The following is a 24,356-nucleotide window of genomic DNA, read 5'->3' on the forward strand; positions in this document are numbered from 1 at the left end:
TGGGTTTCACGTGAATTGAGAGGAAAAAAAAACTCCACCCACACTGAATGGAGATATAATTAAGAGAAATGCATTTTTAGATGGAAAATAGATGTCATGACTTAGCTCCAGATCAGATTTCAAGAAATTTAAGATGCACATTTTCTATAAATGCCTCACACTGCACGGAGAATATCCTAATCTAGCTCTAAGCAAACACGACAAAGTAGAACTAAACAACAATAACCAAAAAAGCAAACATCAAGCATGACTAACAGAACACACAGCTCAGCTAGTGTCTCTACAGACTGTAAGTTTCAGCAGTTAACAAGTTTGTTACTCCAAGACAAATATTTGTTTGAAATCAACTGAAGAATAAAAGATTTCAATTTGCAACATGTTGGCCCTGACATGCTTCACGAGCAATCTTTTACATGTGAAAAAAAGAAGCAATTGTAAAAGGGGGCATCATATGAATGACCTGCATGATGATCCTGCACCAAGTCCACTGTTCAAGTAGTGGTGGAAAGAGAGATGACCAAGGACGGTGGGGCAGGATGGTGGAATGACCCTGACAGGCCACACCACAGCCAGATGGCTTTAGAGAGAAGAAAGTCAGAAATTAAACAATGGGGGGGAAACAGAGAGGTGAGAAGAAGCTAAAAACTGAAATAAAAGGCACATATGCTGGCTTTCTGTCACACAGAAACAGGTGATACCAACCATGTATTTAAGGATCAGAAATGCTACAGAGCTTTTGTGGTAATGAGTTCCTTCCAGCAAATGGGTGACAACTTCTCTAAATATGGACTGGTTTCCCAGTCCTGAATGAGGTCCCCATCTTTCCTCTGGGAGTACATCAGGGCCCCTTGTTCCATATAAGTAAATGCTCTGTCTCAAACACAAAATGTGTTCTTAGTACCACCAACAACTACAGACAAAGTGAAGAAAAAGTATCTGTTTCTTTCTGCCATACAGCCTAGCACAGATCCTTAAATATCACAGACTGCTTCTGACTATTCACAGACCTAGCTTTAAGGGAAGTACACCCATTATTGCAGTCCTGATGCCAGCATAGCTTTTACCATTTATTTTTAGGTGAACTGGACTTCATTCTGAGTGAAAAAATAAATACAAGAATTTATTTTTGAAAAACTTAAACTCCCTCTTATTTGAGCCCCTGAAAATGAAGCTCCAGCTTTTACATTGAAAGTACTTCCATACTTCTATTTTGGGGAGACTTCAATCACCTTTCAACTGCAATTCCTTTTGTAATTTTATTGCAATTCCTACTGTACTGTCCTAGGGGCCCAACTCCATGAGATGTGGCTGCTTTATTGCCCATGCTGGGCTCAGGGGTGGAATGCAGAAACCAGTGAAGGAGGTTAGCCAGTCCAACCCATAACCAACAGTCATGCAATATTCTCAAAAAGAACCTGGAGAACAGCTGCCACAGTATTTCAGAACAAGGTGGGCACTGAGATGCTTTCTCCTCTCTTAACTCTAACACAACTACATGTGCAATTTTTGAGGAAGAAGGACACATAATACGTTTCACTAAAATTTAAGAGATTTAGGTAGCAACTACTAGCTACCATTTTCAAACTATCACTTTTTACAAGATACCCATTAGCAAAAGAACCTTTTACTCTAGGGAAAAGTCAGGGGAGACTTCTTTGGGTGTCTGAGTTAGAGCAGATTTATGACAGAGTAAAAACCCTGTAAAATGGTGCTGGTTTTGCATCATGGAAGTGATGTTTTAGGAGAGGCTGCTGCCAGTTTCCTCTGTGTCTGAGCACAAAGCTGTTGAGGGTTAAAAAGCTGACTTTAAAGAAGAGTTGGCTTCTTCTTCCTAATTTCATTCTAATCTAGTCCTAGATACTCAATTTGCTTTGGTCTGAAGAAGTCACAAAGGATCAAGCTGGCAGATGAGGCCTGGTGGTATTTCTAGTATATATCCTGCACCAGAATGGCTCATAAAGAAAGTCAAATCTGAAACTGTATTTGTTATTTACCAGAAGTAACCAATTACAATATGTGTTTGAAGAAACATAGATGTGCAATTACACGTTTTGAATGATGCACAATAGACATAACATTGCAGGTGATATTTCCTTATCAAAATACACAGAAAAGCACTTTGAAGGTCAGCCAAAGCCAGACCACCACCTAGGAATGACAAACAGCATCACACAGTAAGAGGACTTCATCTTTCAGAGATTTTGTGGTTTTTGCATGATCTTCAGGACAGAAAAGAGCCCAGAGTATTTCTTCAGTAGTAGAAAGAGTTGGTGCACGAAGCAGCTGGGATTCCCCTCAGGAGAGAGAAACTGGCATTGATGAGAAAGGGTCCAGGCTTCCTATTCTATGGAGAGAAAGCTCTTATGGACTAGGTTACCCCAAGTTACCAAATGTCTCTGAAAGGTCCAGCAGTCAAAGATGAAATGTAACATTGCTGTGGCTATTTCTGGCTGAATGCATCCCACACACAGCTTCCTCACTTCTCACAATCACCTCTCCTGGGCTCACAGCATCTTTGGTAGAACAAAAAACAGACAGGAGGCTGACTTTCAAAGCCAAGGAAGAAATATCAGACTTGCCAGGGCCCCTCATCTTCCTCACAATTACCACCAGCAGACAATACCAGCCACAGCACTATTGTGCTCAGGAAGAAAAACAGGGTCTGGGCTAAGCAACAACAAACATCTCCCACTGCAAACAAAGGAATATGTTCTCTGTGTCACCTGGCTCAGAAGTGACTGCTGGAGGTCAGAGACCCCAGCTTTGTGAAACTCCCAACAAACAAAACAGTTTTCACAGACGTTCAGATGGCAGCACAAAGCCACAGAGCCACTTTTGCTGCTCCTACACCTTCACCCATCACTGAAATGAAGGGCAAATACAAGTTACCACAGGCAGCCACTGAGACAGAAGCAAAGACATCACAGCAAAGAGCAACCTTAGGCATAGGATGGAGGAAGGTTAAACTTCAGAGGAAGTGAGTACCTTCTTATTTTTAATCCAAATTATTACAATGGACAATATTTTAATGCAAAAACTAATGATTAAGCAAAGCACAATAAACTTTAAGGAAGCTTTTTAAAATGTTATTTTTCTGCTACTTCTTGCTTACATAGAAGTCCCCTGAGCTACAGGCAAATATAAGAGTAGCCAGTATTTAAGCAAGAATTATCAGAGCAGCTGCCTTTGATACCCTCTCAAACTGTAATGTATGCACATCCTTACAGTGTTCAATATTGACTTAAAACAAATTACTACTGCAAGTAAATGTCAAGTCATCTCTAGTAAAATACTGAAAACATACTAAACCTGAAATTCTAAGATGCTGCAGTGCCTTTTGGAGTTACCAGGAAAACATATATCATAATATTGGACTAGACATTTAAAAAATGCCACTACAAAAATACCTAAACTAGTATATTTCTGGTCAAGGGTGGCTCCAGTGGTTTACATGCCTATGTACACACAGAACCTTCTTACATTTATTTTGTCTTAGAAAGGAGCCATCCATCAGTTCTACTTGTGGGAAGATTTTTTTTTTAGAAAGCTGTTGAGTCTTCTCTTCTATGCAAGTGTTTCAGTGTTTATCTAGCGTTATTAATATTTTCTGTCTTATCTTCAACCTCCATTTGTCTAATTTCCATTCCTAGGAGTTGAATCTTCTCATGTTTTGGACTGCTAATGCTTTACAGTACGGGAAGTATTCCTCCATCCCCAACACAAGACTTCTCAAATAATCAAAATAAACTCCAATCTTTCTCCTGGCAGACAATGTTTATTAAGACTGCTTTAATCCCCAATGTCCATGACTCTACTCTTGGTCACTTTTTCAGATCTCTTCTAAACTGCTTGTCCAATTCTGCCAAGCCTGTGGTATGGACACACAAATGACTGAATCAGCATCTGTAGGAGATACAGATATAACCTTGTGACTGGAATGTGCCAAACTTTAAAGGCATAAAATTCATAAACATAAAACTCAAGACTTTTTTCATTATCATAAAAAAATATTAAATTTAAGTGCTGATAGTTCCATTGTTGTTGCTCAGCATAACAAATCAACATTTTCTATTACAACATGGAGCAAATTTGAAGTAGAGCAAATTAAAAGTACTGCCTGTCATTTTCCCTCTCAAAAATAAACATCACTCCCCAGTCCAACAGTATTTTTTCCTAAAATCCTTCACTTCACAACACTCAGAGAAGTTAGAGCATCTACTAAAGAAAGCATTCCTTATTTTTTCAGACTAAAAAATATGGCTAATGAAACAGAGCTCTTCTAGCAAATTCAGCAAAGGAGTTAGCCATTATCATCATCATTCAGTAAAAAGCAGGGATATTTCTACATTTTGCTGTTTCACTAGGTAACTGTTGTTTGTTCATCCTCAGGCATCTGCCAAAGAAGTCTAGCATTTCAATTTTTTACTTCAAGATTCTTCAGTAAATTTGAACTGCTTGCATCCCACCATAATTTTATTTGTTCACACATTCATCAAAAATACTTGATTGTTTAAATATTTCTTTCAATAAGGATAAGAGGCATGGCACGAACAACTCTAAATTTTGCTCATTCTCCTTGCAATTATAACAATGAAAAACAAGACAAAAATATGACTTAGGATATCCCCTCAAAAGAAAAAAGGTGAAATTTTATTATTTGCTATTACCAGAAGGAAATTTACTGTACAATTCCAGAACTGTTCTGTCATGTGACATGAAAAGTCCAAAGTCTTTTTTCTCACTAAAGGTCTCACTAAAAGTCTATTTTCTCACTAAAGGCAGTAATAGATGCAACACCCCTGCAGCCATCTTGCTAACACCACGTAACTCTTCCTGGAGGATCCACAGGATGGAATAGTCCAGGGCTGCTTTCTCTGTTGCTAGGGTCTCTCTATTTTGCCAGGCTGTTTATGGACACATGGGCATCCACACAGTAGGAAAAAGAGTGTCAGAACACTCAGTTTGGGTCTCTACGCCAACCAAAAGTCTCTGAACTTTCGCTGGTCTAGGCAAACTTTCAACCACCAGCCTACCAGTGAAAAACCAGGCCCCATTACTTACACTTCTGTATTTGTCACAGAGTTCATTAAGAAACATTTTCCTGGCTTCTGAGCACCTCTTACCCGACCAGACTTACAAGATCATTTTTTGATATTTTAATCTTAAATATAGATCAAGCCAAGATTTAAATGAAGAAACTGCAGATGTCACAGTTTGGAAATCTGGACTCTGGATCCAGAGAGATACAGGACCAAACAAGTCCTAACATGCATTTCTAGTTACATACACAGACAACACTTGAAGAATCCCTCTGTCCCCTCCACTCTTACCATTCTGCAGACCCAGCCATACACATAACAGCAAAAAAACCCTCAAGCATCCTAAATAATAGCATATGTATGGTTCAGTCTTTGGAAAGGAAATAGCCCCTTCAAAAGTCAGAGGAAACACTTTCTCTTCCAAGTCATAATGACACTTCATGAGAGTCCTTTCTCTAGTTATCCAACCACGTAGTCTTAAAAAGAGATCACTGAAACATCATATACTTTTCAACATTAACTTCTGTTGTAAAATAATGTGGCAATTATCCACACCCTGGCACTTGATGCTGCTCTAAGCACTGCAGATGATGTGTCCAATAGACTGTGCCTACCAAACTGCCAGGAACCAGCAAATGGCTCTGCTCTACAAAAAAGGGACTGCAAGAAGCACTCTGGCACACCTCCCTGCATCCCCTGAGAGCCATGCACAGTGTCCTGGTAGATTTCACATGGCTTTAAGGGAGAAACCTCCTCTTCTGTGGCAAGAGGATCCAGCTAAAGCCCAGCATCTGTCTCAAGCTGTATTGCTTTAAGTATTTCTACTCCTATATTTGCTGTTTTATTGCAGAATATGATGGTGTCCCCAATATGTTTTACACTGTTTTGAAGTTACACTTCATCCTAGTGATAAATAATACTGGCTAGCAATTAGAAGCCCTAGCTAAGATTACCAGGGGAAAAAACCAAAAAAAAAAAAAATTATTTACACAGGTCTAAAATGAGCTATTCCCCAATGTGCTGCACCAAGTGGAGTTAAATAAAACCAGTTCCCATCTTTCAGTGTATGTTTACCCTAGAAATAGAAGGAAAGAGCAGAATTCTGCAGAGAGCAATCATATTTTGGAAATGCCCCCACACCACCACAGTCAAGGAGGGAACCAGGAGCTGTGGTTACAATCAGGAAAGGCTCTTCACAAGCCAGGAAAAGACTGCTGCATCCAGTCTTTTCTGAGCTGGGGCTACTGACTGCAAGGAGCTTCTCAAGAAGAAAAGGGGAAAAAAAAAGGAGGCGGGGGAGGAAAGAAGGCAGAATGGGATCATCATGAGTTTGGCAAAAATGAAGCTCACCCACTGGGGAAGATAGGGGAATATACATGCATAATTTTACATGGATTAAGAGTTTGTGTCAAATCTGTGATGCGCTGTGGTGAATTCTTATACTGCAGTGACTCATCTTGTCTGACAGTTGCTGGGGAATTAAAGCAGTTATTTTTAAAAAATTATATGTCCTGCTTGACGCGTTATACAAATAGCCTCTTAAAAAATTAAAACGCAGTCAATGCATTTTTAAGTATAGGAGAGCTACGGTACATTTAGGATTCCGTGTACCATACCACAAACAAGCCAGGAACACCTAAAGGAATCTGCTGATATCCCTTCAGAGAAACAGTGATATTTTTGCCATTCCCAATCCAAATCCTGCATCAAAAGCTAGATTATTATCTATGCTTCTAGACAGCATACAAACACCTTCCCCCCCAAGAAAAATTAATGAAAGGGAAGAGGTGTGCTAAACCCAAATTCCTCTGATTCCAAAGGATACTTGATTTGTCGGAATCAGAATGAGTGCACTTCCCTCCTGGTGGATTGACAAAGGCAGGTCAACCCCCTTGCAGGGAAAGGCAGCAGCTGACTCACAGCCACAGGTGCACACAGGTTTGGCAAGGGGAAGCAGGGCTGGCTCCTGCTCCCTGCTCAGTGCAGCACAGCCATGCAGACGTCCCCTGAAGCTGCAAAGGGCAGCTCCTTGCAGCCCGTGTTCTCCTCAGGAATACACTGCTTACTCCCTGCTTTGCCTATAAAACCCACACCCCCTCGGCAACTTTCACACATCCTTGGGAAAAGCGTTTGGAGTATGTCAGTTGTGTAACACAGTAAAGATCATCTGAATGATCCATTAAGTGTAACCCTTGGGCATCAGTGCTGCTCCACGTCAGCTGGCAACAAAGGTATATTTACAGCATGCCTTCAGGACAGCTGTTCTGGGAACATCCTGGAGATTTGCATAGTCTGTTTTACAAGGCTTTACATGTACTTCTACAGAAGGAGTGGCAGAGAATTCTTTCGACACCCAGTAAAAGCCCTTAAGTCCAAATAGCACAGTGAAGGAGGCAAATAAAAAATATCCAAATAAAAAAAAAAGAAGAAATTCTTCAAATTCCAATGCCTTAAAATACTCATGAATGAATTGAACCTGTTTTTAAAATAATCAAGTTATTGTCCCTCTCCAACTTGAGCACCATCAGAGAAACAAAATAGCTGATGAGAGGAGCTTCATCATACAAAGAAAGGGTTCTGTTGACAGTGCTCTTGATTTCATCATAGTTTCCATGATATCCAGTATATTTTTTAAAGCCCTAGTCTTCAACATAAATTATATGAAAATTCCAACTTTATGTATTTTGAGTAAATTAGTCCTCTCTCACCAGAAAAAAATAACTGAAAACACAAGCCAACTGCATCCTAACAGCTCAAAAAACAACAAGAAGCAAATGTGAGTGTTGAATTTCTTAGTTCATTTCTCACCTAAACTCAGACACTGTCATTGCATAGGTGATACTCACTTTCTAAGCAGAGCATTATCTCTCAAAGAGTGAATTAAAAGGATGACTCTGCGTCCCAAATCACAGAGGTGTGCTAGTTATTGAAAATTTCACACTTTAAAACCTCGCTGTGAGTGAAGTCAGCTGGCAAATGTTAGGGAGAAATAATAACAAGAGAAGCTAACTACACATCTCTGGTCTCAACACAGCAACTACAGGCAGACAACAAAAGACATAACTTATACCTAATAAAATAATAAACTTGGCCAGAAAGTGACTCAATCAACCCAAGCAACATTACCAAATATAATTGAGCTAGTCAATACAGTGAAAGTAGAGGACCAAATTAATTAAGTGACTGCAAGTCCAGTGCCTTTGGGAATAAGTAATCACTTATTAAAGATCTGCTGAGACTTTTTTTGAAAGTGCTCCTTGGAGAAAACTTGAGACTTTCAAAAAAAGAAATCTGCTATGCCTTATATGTTTAAAATGGAAGAGGACTGAAAGTATAGTATGGAATATAGGGAGAATAGTTTCTGAACAGGATGGTTTTCAAATTTTCCATGTGGTGTCTGTGGTTCTTTAAGTGTTTCTGCTATGTTATCTGACACTTGGATAAAATACTGGAAGAAATATAGAGCATCTTTGCCCAATTAATTTTGGTTCACGAAATAATTGGAAGGGCAATTTAACCTTGTATACCCTGCAACTGAGGGCAAAATGAGAAAAGGGGGAGGGGGCATTTCTTAAATTCTTAAGTGTTTTTAAGAATGAAGGTGTTGTAGAATGACTTTTTTGGTTTGTTTTTTTTTTTTTAAATAAGACAGCACATTTCAGGACTCCTGGTTTTATTTAATCAGTTCTTCAGTTAACAACCCCCAAGCTATTCTAAAAAACAGGATGATTCATCTATTTCCACCCAGTACAATTTTATACATCGTTAGAAAACTAAAACCTCATAAAATCCTAAACAGCCCCGAAGTACAGCTACTGCAGAGTGACATGTTGATTGCATCAGCCTAGAAGGGCTACTTCTGAGCAAGGCAAGCTTTAGTAGCTCAGGGAAACTACCAGAGTGTCAGAGAACGTGTACATAACACACCAGCATCAAGCATGTTCACTCAAACACAGCCTAACAAATGTCTCTAGAATATCTGGAATCAACGATGATTCCACAACTTCCAACATTTAAAAAATGTAAAGTGCTGTTGAGCCACTGTGTCCTGAGAAACACTGAAGCAATATCCCCTTCCCAAAAGGCAGTGAAAACACTAACAAGGAGTGTGCTGCTGATGCCTGAGGCTGAGTGTAACACTACATGCCACCACATCACTGAGAACATGGCTCTCAACACTCCTCAGAGTGCCAGGCTCCTCCTGTGGGGCAGGCAACCTGCACACAGCCACAGAGGAACCTGCTAAGCACTTCTGAGTCTGGCTGATCCCCACCTGCCAAGTCATACTAATGAAACTAACAAAATCTAAAATGATTATTCTCATTTGCATCCATAGTACCTTTGAAATTGCTATGTTTAAACCAAGAAAAGCCCATTCAGACCACAGCAAAGGAGAGGTGGAAGGCATGTGGCTTGCCCACAGTAACCAACAGGTTAGGCTTGTCACAGAGACAAACTTCCCAGAATACCATTAAATGCCTTCTGACCTTCCTTCTCCCTTTCAACAAGCAAGCAGTGCACAACAAACAAGCACTGCTAAAAAAAAAAGAAAATAAAAAAAAAGCACTTTGCTCTATGGTCTACAAAGCACGTGCCACGTGCCCAGCAGACACTTCCTGAGGCTCTCCTGCCACATCTCTGCTGCCAGTGAGGCAATGCTGAGTGCACAGCTGAACAGAGAACTCGGGATTTGGCTACACGGGGTGGGGAAAATGCCACGGCCAAAGTGGAACGTGTGATGAGGACTAGCAGTGATTGTTGTGACTGCAACACCTGCACGGTGCCTGCTGTGCTAGTGGCACAGTAACCAGGTCTGGGCACAGGGACACCAGCTATTTTATGTTCAGTTTCAAGATGCACTGCGTGGGTAGGACCCACGCTATCACACTTCCTAGAGCTAGGAAGGAGACAGCTTTAGCTCACAGCTGAGGAATAACCACGCAATAATCCTGCTGCTGCTCCTCTACAAAGCAGCAGCTCTCCTTCAGAAACTGTTCCTGAAGCTGCACTGGCCATAGCAGGTTTTGGCACAGAGAACCACGTGTCTTGGGTACAGGCAGCAGCTCTAAGACCCAGAGCGCCCAGAAATAAAAGCTCACACAAACAGTGCAACAATTACAATGTTTCAGAAATGCAGCACTTGAAAAAACATCTTCCTAGCAAGTCTGACTTGGGAAAGCACTTTAAAAAGGGACATAAATTACAGCAGTCACTCTGCTCCCAATATTATCAATGAGACCCAAACACATTAAAGCATGCAGTTGCCTATTGCCTCCAAAAGTCTCCTGCCTCACAGAGGCAGCAGAGACACCCTACCACATCATGAGCAGAACACATGTTAAAACCTCAATCACATGAACTTTTATGCACTTGCATAAGTGTATCTCAGTGAATGAAGGCAGTGGACTGGCTCGTTACGGCCAAGCAAAGCACAAGCATAAGGTACTGCATGTTCAGGGTGTAAAGAAACACAGAGTTGCCTTGAAAACCATTTAACTCAGGAGTAGCATGGCCAGACTATGACTTCTACAGCATGATAAAACTGTACAAATCACTGATCCCACTCTCTGTAGGGACTAATTTTGGGAACGGGCCAGGAGTTGCAACATGCCTAAAGGTAGGAGCTTTAAGTAGCAAATTATTTCATTTTCTCAGGCACTGAACACTGTCATGTGCTTGACTAAGAACACACCAAGAGCAGCCTGGGGGAAGACCCTGAAAATGTGATATTGCCTGTTCTTTACCTGCCTCCCAATTCCAACTGATCCTCATTTAGGCTGCCACAGTCAGAACACACGAGCCACCCCGTCTGCCTGGCTGTAACACCAGTGGCACATAAAGAAAGATACTGTCAGTGGCCTAAACTCATTCCAGATCTGGCTGCAGGGAAGTTACAGCACTGCAGATACAGATGCCCAATTTCAAACCATGTCCCACTTCCTCAGAGCTTTCTTGGATTATGCTTACAGCAACAGAAACCGCACCATAAAACTGTATTACAACTTTGGTACACTACATTAGCATATTTATTGAGAGTCTATGCCAGTTTGATTTCAGGTTTTTTGGAAGCATTTACTAACAGATGTTTTAATTAGTATCTCATTGGTGTGTAGACAGTGATGTGACACACCAAGAAGCATTTTCTGCATAAAGCAACAACGTTACATGTAGCATGATACAAACAGCTCTTCCCACACTCACTACCACAGACTAGGGCAAATGGACTGGCAGTGCATCACAGAAAGGCAATACTGTATTTAACTCCTCTCACTTCAAGTTTTCAGGGTACCGACAGGGAGGGGGAGGCACAGAAATGAGAGCCACAAGCAATCTCAGTAGTTCATTCTCTTCACCCTCAAAGCGTTAAAATACAATGTCAACATCAGCTCCTCCCTGCTGATGAAACTGGCTCCAGCGCATTTTACTTTCTGGCTCGGAGCCTTTACAAACCGTTACAAAAAGACAGAAGACAGACAGACAGCTCAATATATTGACTACTTCCAATAACTAATTTGGGACACGCTGGGTCATTTGTCCCTTCTATGAAGTGCTGTAGCCTCTTGGTGGTAAACGAACCCTGATATTTGGGGGACATTATTAAAAAAATTAAAAAAAAAAAAAGGAGGGGACAGCTAATAGCAGATTTGCGTTCCAGGAAAGAGCCAGCGCTAGCATCAATACATATGAATACTGCCCACTCTCTTCCTCCGGGAGACACCGATTACATCTGATACATTAAAACCGTCTCCACGACCCTGGTCGCTCAGTGCCCATCAGCGAGACCCTGACAGGCACTCCTCGCTGCCTGCCTGTCGCTCCTACCCCGGCGCTGACACATGGAAGCGGGGAGCGGGAGCCGGGCTGAGGAGCGGAGGGCGGGCTGGGGCTCCTGCTCATCCTCCCTGCCACGGCAACAGCTCGGGCTGCGTGCGCGCCTTCCCAGCCCGGGGACCGGCAGAGCATCACAACCAACCACGCCAAGAAGCCACCACAACCTTTCAATTATACAGTAAAAAAAAAAAAATCCCGCAATTAAATATATATATATATATATATATACATCATTTCGTCTGAGTGACCTGACTGGTATTGTCCACAACGACCTTATCAGGGGGTGTTTTGTTGCAGCCGACACACACACGCTGCGCGGACTCCGTGGGAGTCTCTCGATGCGGCCACAGCGGGGGCTGGCTCGCAGGTACACGGCACGTTTCCGCCAAGCCGCGTTTCCCTGGCAGGGCAGGAGCCCCCACCAGCCATCCCCACGGATTGTTCCAGCTCCCGCACCACCGCGTGCGCGGCCGAGCCCCGCCGCCAGAGCCCCCCTGCCGCCCCCGCCCGCGCCGCGGCGGAGCGCGGGGGGCTCGCAGGTAGAACAAAACCCCCGCGCCGGGGTCCCCCGCCAGCGACAGGGGCCGGCAGGGGAGCCCCCCGGGCGCCATCGGGCTGGGGCCGGCCCCGCAGGGCCGCAGGGCGTAGGGTGTGCGATGGGGGAGCGGGCCGGGGGTGCCGCGCCGCTGCCGCGCCGCCCGCGCCCACCCCGCCGCGCCTTTACCTTCGGAGAGCTCCAGCTCCAGCTCGGCCAGCCGGGCCCGCACCTCCAGCGGCAGGGACACGCTCTCCAGGCTGCGGTCCGCCATGCTCGTGCGGCGGGGACGGGCTCTCCCCTCCTCTGGCTGCCCGCTCTCCCCCTTTGTCCGCGGCTGGCGGGGCGCGGGAAGGCGGCGGGGCCGCGGCGGGTGGCTGAGTCCTCCCCGCGGTCTCAGCCGGGCATGCAGGGGGAGGCGGGCGGGCGGGCGGTCCGCGCGGGGGGACGGGGCGCGGAGGGAGGGAATGCGGAGGTTTCTCCTCTCCTCCCCTCTCCTCCTCCTCCTCCTTCGCCGCCTCCTTCAGCGGGGCCCCGCCATGGCTGCTCCCGCCGCCCGCCCGCGATCGCTCCGCATCGGCTCCTCGCCGCGCCCGGCCCACCCCCCGCCCGCCGCCGCCCGGCACCGCGGCGGCGGCTCCCCCTGGCCTCGCCCCGGCCCCGGCCCCGCTGTCCCCGCCCGGCTCGGGCTGGCGGCGGCGCTGGCGCTGCGGTGCCGCTGCCGCGACTGGGGCTGGCCGGGCACTGCCGCTGTCACATCCACGTGACCGCGCCGCCCCAGCGCCGCCCGCAGGGGGCGCCCCGCGCTGCTCGGGCCGCCCCGCCCGCCCCGGGGCCGCCGCTACCGGGGGGCGTGAGGGGTGTGAGGGGTGTGAGGGGTTTGAGGGGCGTGAGGGGTTTGAGGGACCGAGGTGTGAGGGGCGTGAGGGGTGTGAGGGGCGTGAGGGGTGTGAGGGGCGTGAGGGGTGTGAGGGACCGAGGTGTGGGGGGTGTGCGGGGTGTGAAGGGTGTGAGGGGTTTGAGGGGTGTGAGGGGTGTGAGGGGTTTGAGGGGCGTGAGGGGTTTGAGGGACCGAGGTGTAGGGGGTGTGAGGGACCGGGGTGTAAGGGGTGTGAGGGACCGAGGTGTAAGGGGTGTGAGGGGCGTGACGGGTGTGAGGGGTTTGAGGGACCGAGGTGTAGAGGGTGTGAGGGACCGGGGTGTAAGGGGTGTGAGGGACCGAGGTGTAGGGGGTGTGAGGGGCGTGACGGGTGTGTGAGGAGTGTGCGGAGCCCAGGGTGTGCGGGCTGTGCCGGGCCGGGATGTGCGGGGCCGGAGTGTGCGGGGCCGGGGCTCCGGCGTGTGTGTGGAGTCGGGGGTGCGGGGCCGGCGGTGCGGGGGGAGCGCGGGCAGGGCTGCACTGGCTTTCACTCATGCCAGCTCCCAGGACCGGGCTGCACGAGGAAGGCGGGGAAGGAGGGATGTGCTGGAGATTCGACTCCGAAACCCTGTGCCCCCTTTTCCTTCCCCACCTGCCGAACAACTTCCATCCTACCCCTATCTTCACTCCAATTCTCTGCATACAGCCAATGGAGGACTGCACGGTGTCAGGTTAACAGTGGGACTCCATGATCTTAGGGGTCTTTCCCAACCAAAACTATTCTATTCTATTCTATTCTATTCTATTCTATTCTATTCTATTCTATTCTATTCCAAATAAGCCATGGCAATTCTGGTGCGTATATCACTAAACCATGGTTGGACATGGTCATGGAAGAGTAGCAATTTTAATATGATGATAAAGAACGAAGTTGACACATGTACCAGCTGACACTGAACCAGTATCTGGGGAACACAGTAAGAAGGACTGAAGACTCTTAATTACACTACTCCAACAAAAGAAGGAATGTTTCGAAAACATTTAATAAAGCTACCTTCTTTCAAATCAACAAATATATTCCACCAGGAGCATCTTCCTTTCTTCGTCTATACATATTTTCTTTCTTTCTTTTTTTTTTTTTTTTGTTTGGGCTGGGGTTTAGTAGTTTGGCTTAGATTTGGCTTTGGTGGGTTGTTTTAATTGGTCATGAGAAGGAAGGAGCAAGACACCACAGCACCTGTGGTTTCAAAAATCCTTGGGAGTCCCAAAGGTAGGACAGGTCTTTGTGCAACACAATGTTAGCAGAAAGGAAAAGTCATAATCCTCCCCAGGTGAGCCTTGACTTACCAGCTTACTGTTCTAGTCAGGGAAAGAAAAGGATGTAGGAGTTCCTTGAAAAGATAAAGCTTAGGCTGCAACTATACTAAACAAAGTAGTATTTTATTACGTTGTGGAAGGAAACCAAATTATGTCATGTTACAGCTGTGCTGCACAGGCATTAGCACTGGAGTGATTCCTGCAGCGTGTGCAGGGCTGGTGGTTTCTCGTGTTTTCACTGGTTACCAGCCCCAGACTGGAGAGCTGTTCACACCCAACCCTGGCCCATGCCAGCATCACTCCAGCCAGACCAGCAGCAGAACAGGTTGGGATACTTTGGTGAGTTTGCCTGCTGTAAACAAGGCTTGAACACACACAGTGTCCCTTAATTTCATGGTGCTGCTGTTTGTTTCATTGTCATATATGTTGTTTTCTAGTAACCTCTGATGGGTTTCTCTTCAATGCAGTGAGGAGGAAACCCACCTGGTCAGGCTCCTTTGAGAAGGGCCACTGCTTTCAGCAGCATGGTGACACACATTATTTAGGGCCATACAAATGCCTCTCCTCCAGCACAGCAGGAGGAATTTTTATCTTTTTTTGGGCACTGCATAATGCCAATACAGACACCCAAAAAAATATCCAGGTCTTTCTTGTTCATTACATCCAGATCTAAACAAAGAAAAACAATTAAATCCAAATATGCTCCAGGGTTCCTACTTGAGAATCTGAGTTTTGTTTGTTTATTGGGTTAAGTGGGATGAAATAGGCTGAAAGAATCAGCCTTCTGCAGAAGTGGCTTTTTCACGTGTGATGGAGGCAGCCAGCAGGGAGGCAAGGGAAGGCTTCGTGGTGGTCCATCTGCCTTCACCAGTGTGTATCTCTGAGTTGCAACTTTACTTCCCCAGTGCTGATACAATATGAGTATTTAACTTGTTACCTGATCATTACAGACTCTGTACTGATGGTGTTTACATCACTTTCCAAATTTCTCCTTTCAGGAAGTTGTACAAAGGGACCTAAAGAGAAGTGGTTGAACACTCACATTGTGACTGAATTTTCTTGGCTCTTCCATGACAAACCCAGGGTTTTAGCTGTTGGGTGCTTTAAAAGGAAGAGTGGTCACTTGGGGTTGGATCCCATCCAGCAGAAGTGGAAATGGCTGAATTCAGCAAACACTCAGTCAGGATGATGTCCTTGTTCTTGGCTCCTGTGGAGAGCCTTTGGGAGGGCAAGCAGGACCATCCCATCAGCTGGGGCGAGGTGCAGACAGAGGTGAGAGCTGTGGGAGCCTTGGTGTGGGACTCTGACAGCTCTGACATGGGGACATGCATGGGGCCATGGCAGCCTCCTCTGGAAAGCCCACTGGTTCCCCTTGGGCTCTCTCTAGAGGAGGCATTTCTTATTTATGCCCAGGCTCCAGGAAGGAAATCTCAAGCATATAAATTTGCACAATAGTTTTGATGAAACACTGAAATTGCAATGAAAAAGAATTAAGTCAGGACTTTTGACTAGCTGGTCTTTATTCATAGATCCTTTTAGGTTTATAGGTGAGAGGTTGTGACTTGGGAAAGTTCCAGACTCCAAGAAGAGCAGGATACTATTTGCATTTTGGATGCAGTAATTAACTAGCACGGTCAGAAAGAAGTGTATTTTTACTTAACAGTACATGTGTAGCAGCCAAATCCTTCTGGTGACTGTGGATCACCTTATGGTATTGGTACCTGAGTGAAACCTCTGAAGGACCACATAGAACTCACCTTGCTTAGGTAAAAATCTTTTTCCCAGCTCTCTCACCACAGAAGATGTATCCACATTTGCAGAGATTTAGCCCAAGGCCAGGTCTATGCTAGAAAACATTTCACAGTATATCAGTGTGTCAGTATATCTCAACTTTAGGAAAAGGACAAGGCAGTAAAAATATTTAGGGAAAGGAAAAAGCTCTTGTGCAGAGACATTGTTAACTTAAAGCACCTAAAACGATGTGTGTGTCTCCTGCACACCTTAGCAAAAGCAAGAGGACTGTGTCTGTGAATGAACAGGTCAGCTTCTCTTCTGTCTGAGAGAGGGAGCAGTGGGGATTTGGCCAATGTAGCAAAAATAAGTCAAAAGCAGGAGGCATTCAAAAAAAAACAACCAAAATAATCATCTGCCTGGAGGGATTGGGTTATAAGGAGAGGTTACAGAAATGCTTACTCAGTTTGTGAAACAACAGCAGAGATGGCCCAAACAGCTGCCCATGATGATTTGAAAGTCAGAAGCACCAGGGAAGTTGAAGCTGGGAGAAAAACAGGGTAAAGAGGATGTAACTGAGTAATGTAATGGAAATAGGAACAGCAGCTGAAACACGTATCAGGGAAAGCTTCCAGGGGATGAGCAGCATTAGACTTCAGAGGAGGCTCTCAAAGGAAATGGTGGAATCCCCATAATTTGAAACATTAAAACCAGAGTAGACAAAGCAATCATGAGTATGCTGTAGGAAATAATCCTACTGTGGGATGGGATGAACATGCTTGTCTGGCATTGCTTTATGCAAAGATGTATTATTTTCCTTTTTTTGCTGTTGAAGTCAATTTATTTGTTCCCCTTCACCTCTCCACTTCCATTCCATCTTTTTGCATCTGTCTGCTCATGTCTCACAAACAGATCATGAAATGTATTATTCTTCTGCTGTATCTACCACATATGTGTCTGGATGGCTCCCTGATGCCAACTGTAAATAGCAAAAGAATTCATTAGTTAGATAAATTAATCAAGTTTCCCATGAATGGCATGCAAAAAGTTCTATAATTATTTCTAGGTTGGTTCCAATTTCTTTTCATGCTTAAAATTTAAATCCAATCACATCTTCAAATTTTTGTCTTAGGGAAGCAGAAGGGAAGGGAAGGGAAGGGAAGGGAAGGGAAGGGAAGGGAAGGGAAGGGAAGGGAAGGGAAGGGAAGGGAAGGGAAGGGAAGGGAAGGGAAGGGAAGGGAAGGGAAGGGAAGGGAAGGGAAGGGAAGGGAAGGGACTCAGCCTTTCTCACACATGATTTTCATTCTCTATTGTGCCACATAAGCAAACACCATATTCCATTTCTCCAAGCTGTTTAGACACCTGAGCTTTGTTTGATTACAGTGGGCACATGGCAGATGTCAATTGCTGCATATCTGGGCATTTGATTCTCTGTCTTAATACTTTGAAATAATTTAGATGTCCCTCTCTTAACTCACTGTGGTTTATGAAAGTGAATCCCATGAAAGCCAAATGAACACCATGGATAGAGTGATCTACCTCAGTGTACAGGAAAGTGTGCAGCAAATACTGGACAGCTGAGAGGAAACTTCATAACCTTCAGTCATTTTCTTCCTTTCCACCACTGCAGATGAGCTCTGGTGGTGGGGGAACTGTGAAGTTCCTTTCTCCTCCTGTCCCTGTGCCAGAGCTTACTGGCCTCATAGCACAGCTGGCAGCAGGGAACATGAATTCATGCCTGAGCTCTTTCTGCACATAGTTTGGCATATTAGCTCACATGCTGATGAAACTGGATTTGAGCTAAGATGCATAAAAGGGAATTTTCTTGGCTAAATGTGAGGTACTGCACAGAAAAGTGAAGGAAAAGGAAACCTTTGGAGATATATTTTCCCTTAATATATTAGATAGTTCTCTCTCTGTGTTGTATTTCCATTGTTCTTAAAGGAACTATTTGATTATTATACATTTAAGGTATTTTTACAATGGTATTTTGTGTATTTTAATGATTTTCATACATCCTTCTCTTTATTAAAAGCAAAAATCTAATAAAAAGCTTTCCTTGGCACAGTTTAAATTAACTTTGGTTTTAAAGTTAGTCCCACATAAGATGTGTTTATTAGGCTCCTGCAGTCTGGCAAAACCTGTTTACACAAAATAAAGATCCTCCCCACTGCTCTGTTTGAGGTTGGAATTGATAACACATTTCACAAGTTCAGAGAATTTGAGGTACTGGAATCTGGAGATAGGAAATGTCCCAATATTCTGTAAGAATATTCTGTAATACAGTAAAAGATCCAAGCACACACGTGCACAGCTGGTCTCTCACTATCTCATCAAGGTTTGAAGCATCAGTGATGCTTACAGTTTTTGGAAAAGTCATCAGCTTTTCTTCAACAAAATTTTTTAAACTTTTTTGTGAATTTTTTTAATCTACTGAAGTAGAAATGTGAAGTTGAGTATAGGAGAGCAAATTTCCTGGAGTAAATTCCTCTACATTTTTCTGCGGTTTTTCTGTAAATTTTTTAAGGAAAGCATTCATGGATGAAAAAGGAGCTAGAAATTTTTAATAGCTTGGCCTCCAGTTAATTCATTATATCATATTTTTTAGCAAGAGAAAGGCAGATTGGTGCTTTAAGATGTCATACAAACCTGTTGGAACACTGTAAAACTAATGAGTGATATTCTGTTATTTAATACGCCTCTCTGAGCTATCTTTACCTCACCTAAAGAACATGAAAATTACAACTGGTTAATGTTCAATTAATGTATAAAAATAACTTTCAATAACCAGAACACATCTTGAGTGACATGGATAAACTCCCATTTGAACATACCTTAATATTTTCATGGATTCACAGCAGTCAACAAATCAAATATCCTAAGAAATGTAAAATTATTCAGAAAATGAGGAAAAATATTTATTTTTCCATTAAAAATAAAGGCATGTTTAAACCATTGACCATTTTGCCCAATTTCTACTACCTGGGATAGATTAAATCCATTTCAGTTTGATTATTGTCACACAAAGTTAGAATTAAGATTACCATCTGAAGTGATGGTGCAATCTAAAGATTCGAAACATTCCACTTTCGAATGTTTTTGATATTTTGGGTAGTCCTAGGAGAGTTTAATGCTTTCTTGATAATAATCAGGATGAAAAGTTACTGTTTGTTAGTGCAGATGTACATCCAAAGAATTTCAGTATCTCTGTGACTTAAATATTAATTTGTCATAGAAAAGGTACACTCTGAGAGGAGTAAAATTTCTTACTTGTTTTCCCAGCTGACATGGGAGCTAGTTTGTTCTGTTAAGACTTTGAGCATTGATACCAACAAGATGTAGAACCTGAATTATCAATGACTTCTGGAAGCAAAAATGATGCCCATCTAATGTACACTTTCACAATGTCTGCAGCACCACCTTTTCATTTCCAACCTTTTCTTACTTGGCTACCAAAAAAAAAAAAAAGCTTGAATTGTAGTCTGAGAAGTGTGCTATAATTATCTTTACAATCTGCTCCAATTACATACTGTCTTACACCTGACATTACCATTAGCAATTTTGCACAAATGGCAGTAAACATATGACAATTACTGATCTCACTGCTTACCTGCATCAACTGATTTCTGCTGTCTTTCTGGAAGTAGAAAGCTTTTGCATTTCTGAGGCAGTAATTTTACATTTGAGAAAATACTGCTGTCATCATCACTTTCACCATCACAATCCATGTAAGAATGTAACTCAGCTAAACCCAAATAACTAGTCCTCAGTCTCAGCTCTTTATCATTTTCTAGTCTGTGCACCTCAGTGCTGGCTCTACTGGTTCTGGATACTTGCCCCCAAAAAGAAAGTACACATTTTAGTCAGCCTCCAGCAAACCCAGCGCAACCTCTGGGAAGTCAACCCTCATCCCTCCCAGCTGTCCAGCAATCTTTGTTTCCTTCTGGCCAGGCTCTTCACCTGTGAGTAATTGCCATAGGCAAGCTAATTTTTCTCTTTTTTTGAGAAAATTGTCTAATTTGATCCTCTCCTGAAACTCCCACACTTCTTTTTCTTTAGAAGGAGCCGCTTCTTCCTTCTAACATTACCATGAAGTTCTGGCAGATGTCTTCAACATTTCTCTGTACTCAAGTTTGCAGTACCAGCTTCTGTATGAGCTGAAGTCCTGGAGAACATTTGAAGAGAACTGTTCTCAAGCTCCTTCATAGAAATACTTGTTCTGGAAGATCTGGCTTCCTATTGTCTTTCAAAGCTTTACTCTGAAAAAAAATTCTCACTGGCCATTTGCAAAAAATATCCTGCCAGAGTTTAAATGGCAAGTGTTTGTGGTTCATGTGGCCATTAATGAAACAGGCCAGAAATTTTCTCCCTAGTATGATGTTTCCTTATTTGATTCATGAGTGCAAAACCCAAGATTTTGCACTAACCTGGTTTTGCAGGCACACTCCAACCACATTCCCTCTTGTTATTTAAGGTGCATGATTTATCACTGCCTCAGGGAGGCACAGAAGAGGAATTTCTTACTTGTGAATTTATGTCAATTTTTGTTAAATAATTACATGGAAGTCGAGTTCTGTTCTGGAAACAGGATAAACTAGCAGTTATTTTCATTTCTGTGTGCTTTCTGCAAATGTTTAGGTCATTGATTTACTCTTCACCTTGTTAGGCAGCAGATTAATGAATTATGGTTGGACTTGATGAACTTAAAGGTCTTTTCTAAGTTAAATGGCTCTGATTCTATTAATTAATATGTATTTCTCAAATGAGAAACCAGGGCTTGGTGTCCCCAGCGTGTGAACAAATGCACCCCATAGTGAGCAGCCACATCTGGCGGGAGAGGGGGACCAAACATCTGGGCAGGACCAGGGCTGCAGTCAGGGCATGGCTCACTGCAGTACTGATTTTCATTGTGCATGGACTTTTTTTTCTTTCCTTTCTAAGCTAAAAAGGTTAATGTTTGACTATTTATTTGGCTGAGCCTCCTTAAAGGCATGAGCTCAGTGGACCATTTTAATAAGAGCAGACAGTGCTTCCTGCCCTCTCTTCATCTGGTCCTGGGAGCTATTCTTTCCAGGGAATACTGAAAGTCCACAAACACGACATCACTGGCCTACAATCCCATGTCAGAAGCTCAGATTAATCATCTTCATACTGTTTAACTTTTGGTGACAAGCTTTTACATTTGTGTTTTAAATAGTCCAGGAAATTTGGGTCAGGATTGACAGCTGGGAACTTCAGTTCCAAAGTTTAATATTACCTCTTTCTTCATCTTCTTAATGCTTTTAAGTACAGACACCTGTCTGCTGGCTTCCAGAGGCATTGGAGCTAACAGTAAAATAATTTAATTTAATTTTTTGGGGTTATCATCCGGAGAATGGGGTAACATCTAGCTGTGTAGGAAGAGAATTATATTCACTTACATCATCTGGTGTTGTGAGGACCACTTACTTAACAGTACTTGTGTGCTTCTCCAGGGAATGCCATGACTTCCACAGATGCCATGGTTATCTAACATTAAACATTTTTTTAGCAATATAAGGAAGCAATTTTACTCAAGAACTGATACAATTCTTATGCATTAAAATGCCTCCAGTATTTCCTTCTGGTTTTAAGACTGTGCTTGAGATTTTACAAAAATGCCCTTTCACCACAATTAAGAAGGATAGGTTTTCACTTTCTGGGATTTAAATCTTGCCTTTTGGAGAAAGCAGGAGAGCTTAATATTCTCCAAACAGGGCAGTCCTGCATCACAAGAACAGGTTTCAATCACACACCTTGACCTTGCTTCATTCTCCTTGCCTGCTCTTTTTCTACTGTTTCTTGGTCTGATTTTTAGCTGCTCTGTTTACTGACCTTTAAAGCCTCTCCTACATCACTTCAGAGGCAAGAGGAGGACTCTGCCTTGCCTTGCAGTGTTATCAGATGTATGAAGTGCTGAGCCACTGGAAGCAAGTGAGTACCTGACCTTGGGTTTGTCTGAATACTAATGAGCAGGGAAAAAATAGATGGGATGAAATTCAAACCTTTGTGTATTTTTGGTACAAGCCTGTATATGAACATCTTAATTTTGATGTGAGGCCTTCAGATCATATGGGAAGATATTACAGATTTCTTCTAAGCAGTTTTGGTTAAAAACTATCTAAACCACTTCTGTTTCAAATTAAACTGAAGTTATGTCAGTTAACTTGCATCAGTTGGGAACAAATCAAAACAAAGATGAAGTAAAAGTGCCATTAATCCAAAGTCAGAATGGTTACACCAGTTAAATTGGTGTGACTGTCTGTAATAGGGAAGACTTAGTGTCATGAACTATTGAAATAATTTATTCAGATGTCATTCTGCCCAAGGGAAGATTTCAAGGAATTACCTCCTTTTCCTCAACCTTCTTTGTATAGAAAGTTTCTTAAATGCACTAATGCTTTGTCATTTTTTGTTATTGATAAGAAAATCTTCTTCCCATTGAGTTAACTTGTGTCCTTGGTTTTCTTATATGTAGTTCCTCTGGAAAAAATAATAAAATAGTTTGTATTGCATGAAAGAATTTGATTCACAGTGTTTTCAAGATTTCACCCCTCTCTGAGCTGTGATGTTGATTCAGCACAAGTGAGCTAACTCCAGATCTTTATGTAATGTTTTCTGGGATTTCATTTGAAAAAACTCATGATATGACTGCTTCGCACATACGAAGGAAGAGGACATTATTATGTCTTTAGCCAGAGTAGCCAGTTGATCTCTTGCTTGAGTGCATTTTCAAGATGAAAATGCAATTTATATGAATTTGATACATTCATTTTGTCCCTTTCATGTTTATTTCTGCTGCAGAAAGGGGGAAAACCCCGCCCTGTGTTGTCTTGTTTTTAAATGCCACAGGAAAAGCATTCTTTTCATGTAGCTTGAAAGCATAAAATAGATGTTGCAAAATCAATCACTGTTATTGTATGTAATGGATACTTTTCAAAGAAATAGCCTTCAGCTTTTTTTGTATGTTACAGTGTAACCACTCATGGACAATTTTTTTTATTGGAAGCTACTTGCAGTTTAGAGAAAGGGTAATGCTGGGGCACAGTTGTGATGGGTAAGTTCATGGAAAGGCATACATCAGGAAAAAATGCTCTGTGTAAGGCAGATATGATTGATTATTGTAGGGATGTCACATAAAGGTTAAATTACCCCTGTGAACAAAGTGGCATTTAGAAGCTCTTGAGATATTTTGCTCTCAGTTCTATGATCAACTCAGAATTTCGTAGCTTTTAGGATCATTGCTTGTTCTGTGGTTGTACTGTGGAATTGACAGATAACTAGTTTTGCCTTTCCTTCAAAAATCTAGATTGTTATTATTATTGCTGCTAGGAATGAAAATCCATAATGGCTTTTCTAATACAGACTTAAATGATACTAATAAAGCAAAGTACTTAGTTCACCAGCATGTCAATAAACCATTAAAACAATCCATTCATAATGCTAATTCTAATTGGTAGTGTGTAAAGAGCCTGAGTTTTTCTTAGGGAGACAGAATATATACCTCCTGCTTTCAACTGGAGTTACATTGGTTGTGGAGAGATGTACTAGAGGACTACCGGGAATTTTACTTGGTTTGGATTTGTGTTTTTTTTGTTCAAATAGAAGATAAAAAAATGTACAATGTTTTTTTACTCTGTCTTTCTGTGGTAAATATAGACCAGAATTGTTACATTTGGCTTTCCCTGATGGAGGGCAAGAGAGAGAGAGACACCTTTTCACTTCCATCAAACTATAATGAAGTGTCCAGTCCCCATAGCAAGGCTCTACACCTCTGTGCACCCAGGCTTGACCCATAGCCCTTTCTGGGACAGCAGTTGGGGTCTCCTTCCTCTGCCCACCATCCATTTCCACAAAGTCTGCAGCACTCCAGTGTCTTTTTCTCCTCTGCCAAATTCAGCAGAAAGGAATAAAGGCAAGAAGTCATGTTTATAAAAAAAAAAAAAAAAAGAACTGAAAAAAAAGGAGCTTAAGGTTTTTTTCTCATTGTAGGTCACTTACAGTCAAAAAGCTAGAAGATTATATT

The 24,356-nt window shown here is 42.8% G+C and overlaps 2 protein-coding genes across 6 annotated transcripts in view; both read right to left on the bottom strand.

The window, feature by feature from the left end:
- Positions 1-12,952, bottom strand: part of DIP2C (disco interacting protein 2 homolog C) — a 309,444-nt gene extending 296,492 nt beyond the window's left edge. For 2 of the 5 annotated variants that reach the window (XM_036397776.2, XM_036397765.2), the window contains exon 1: positions 12,595-12,949. In XM_036397776.2, the coding sequence (XP_036253669.1) occupies positions 12,595-12,679 (85 nt within the window). In that variant the 5' untranslated portion in view covers positions 12,680-12,949. Of the gene's footprint in view, positions 1-12,594 lie in introns of all 5 variants that reach the window. The other 3 variants (XM_036397757.2, XM_036397748.2, XM_036397786.2) reach the window with 3 other exon arrangements.
- A 294-nt stretch (positions 12,953-13,246) lies between these two features.
- On the bottom strand, positions 13,247-13,966 carry LOC118694925 (putative uncharacterized protein DDB_G0291608). The gene has a single exon (XM_036396259.1). The coding sequence runs from the start codon at positions 13,964-13,966 to the stop codon at positions 13,247-13,249; it is 720 nt and encodes a 239-aa protein (XP_036252152.1).
- Positions 13,967-24,356: the final 10,390 nt, after the last annotated feature.

This window comes from Molothrus ater, chromosome 1 (genome assembly GCF_012460135.2).
Source record: "Molothrus ater isolate BHLD 08-10-18 breed brown headed cowbird chromosome 1, BPBGC_Mater_1.1, whole genome shotgun sequence".
NCBI classification, from domain to species: domain Eukaryota; kingdom Metazoa; phylum Chordata; class Aves; order Passeriformes; family Icteridae; genus Molothrus; species Molothrus ater.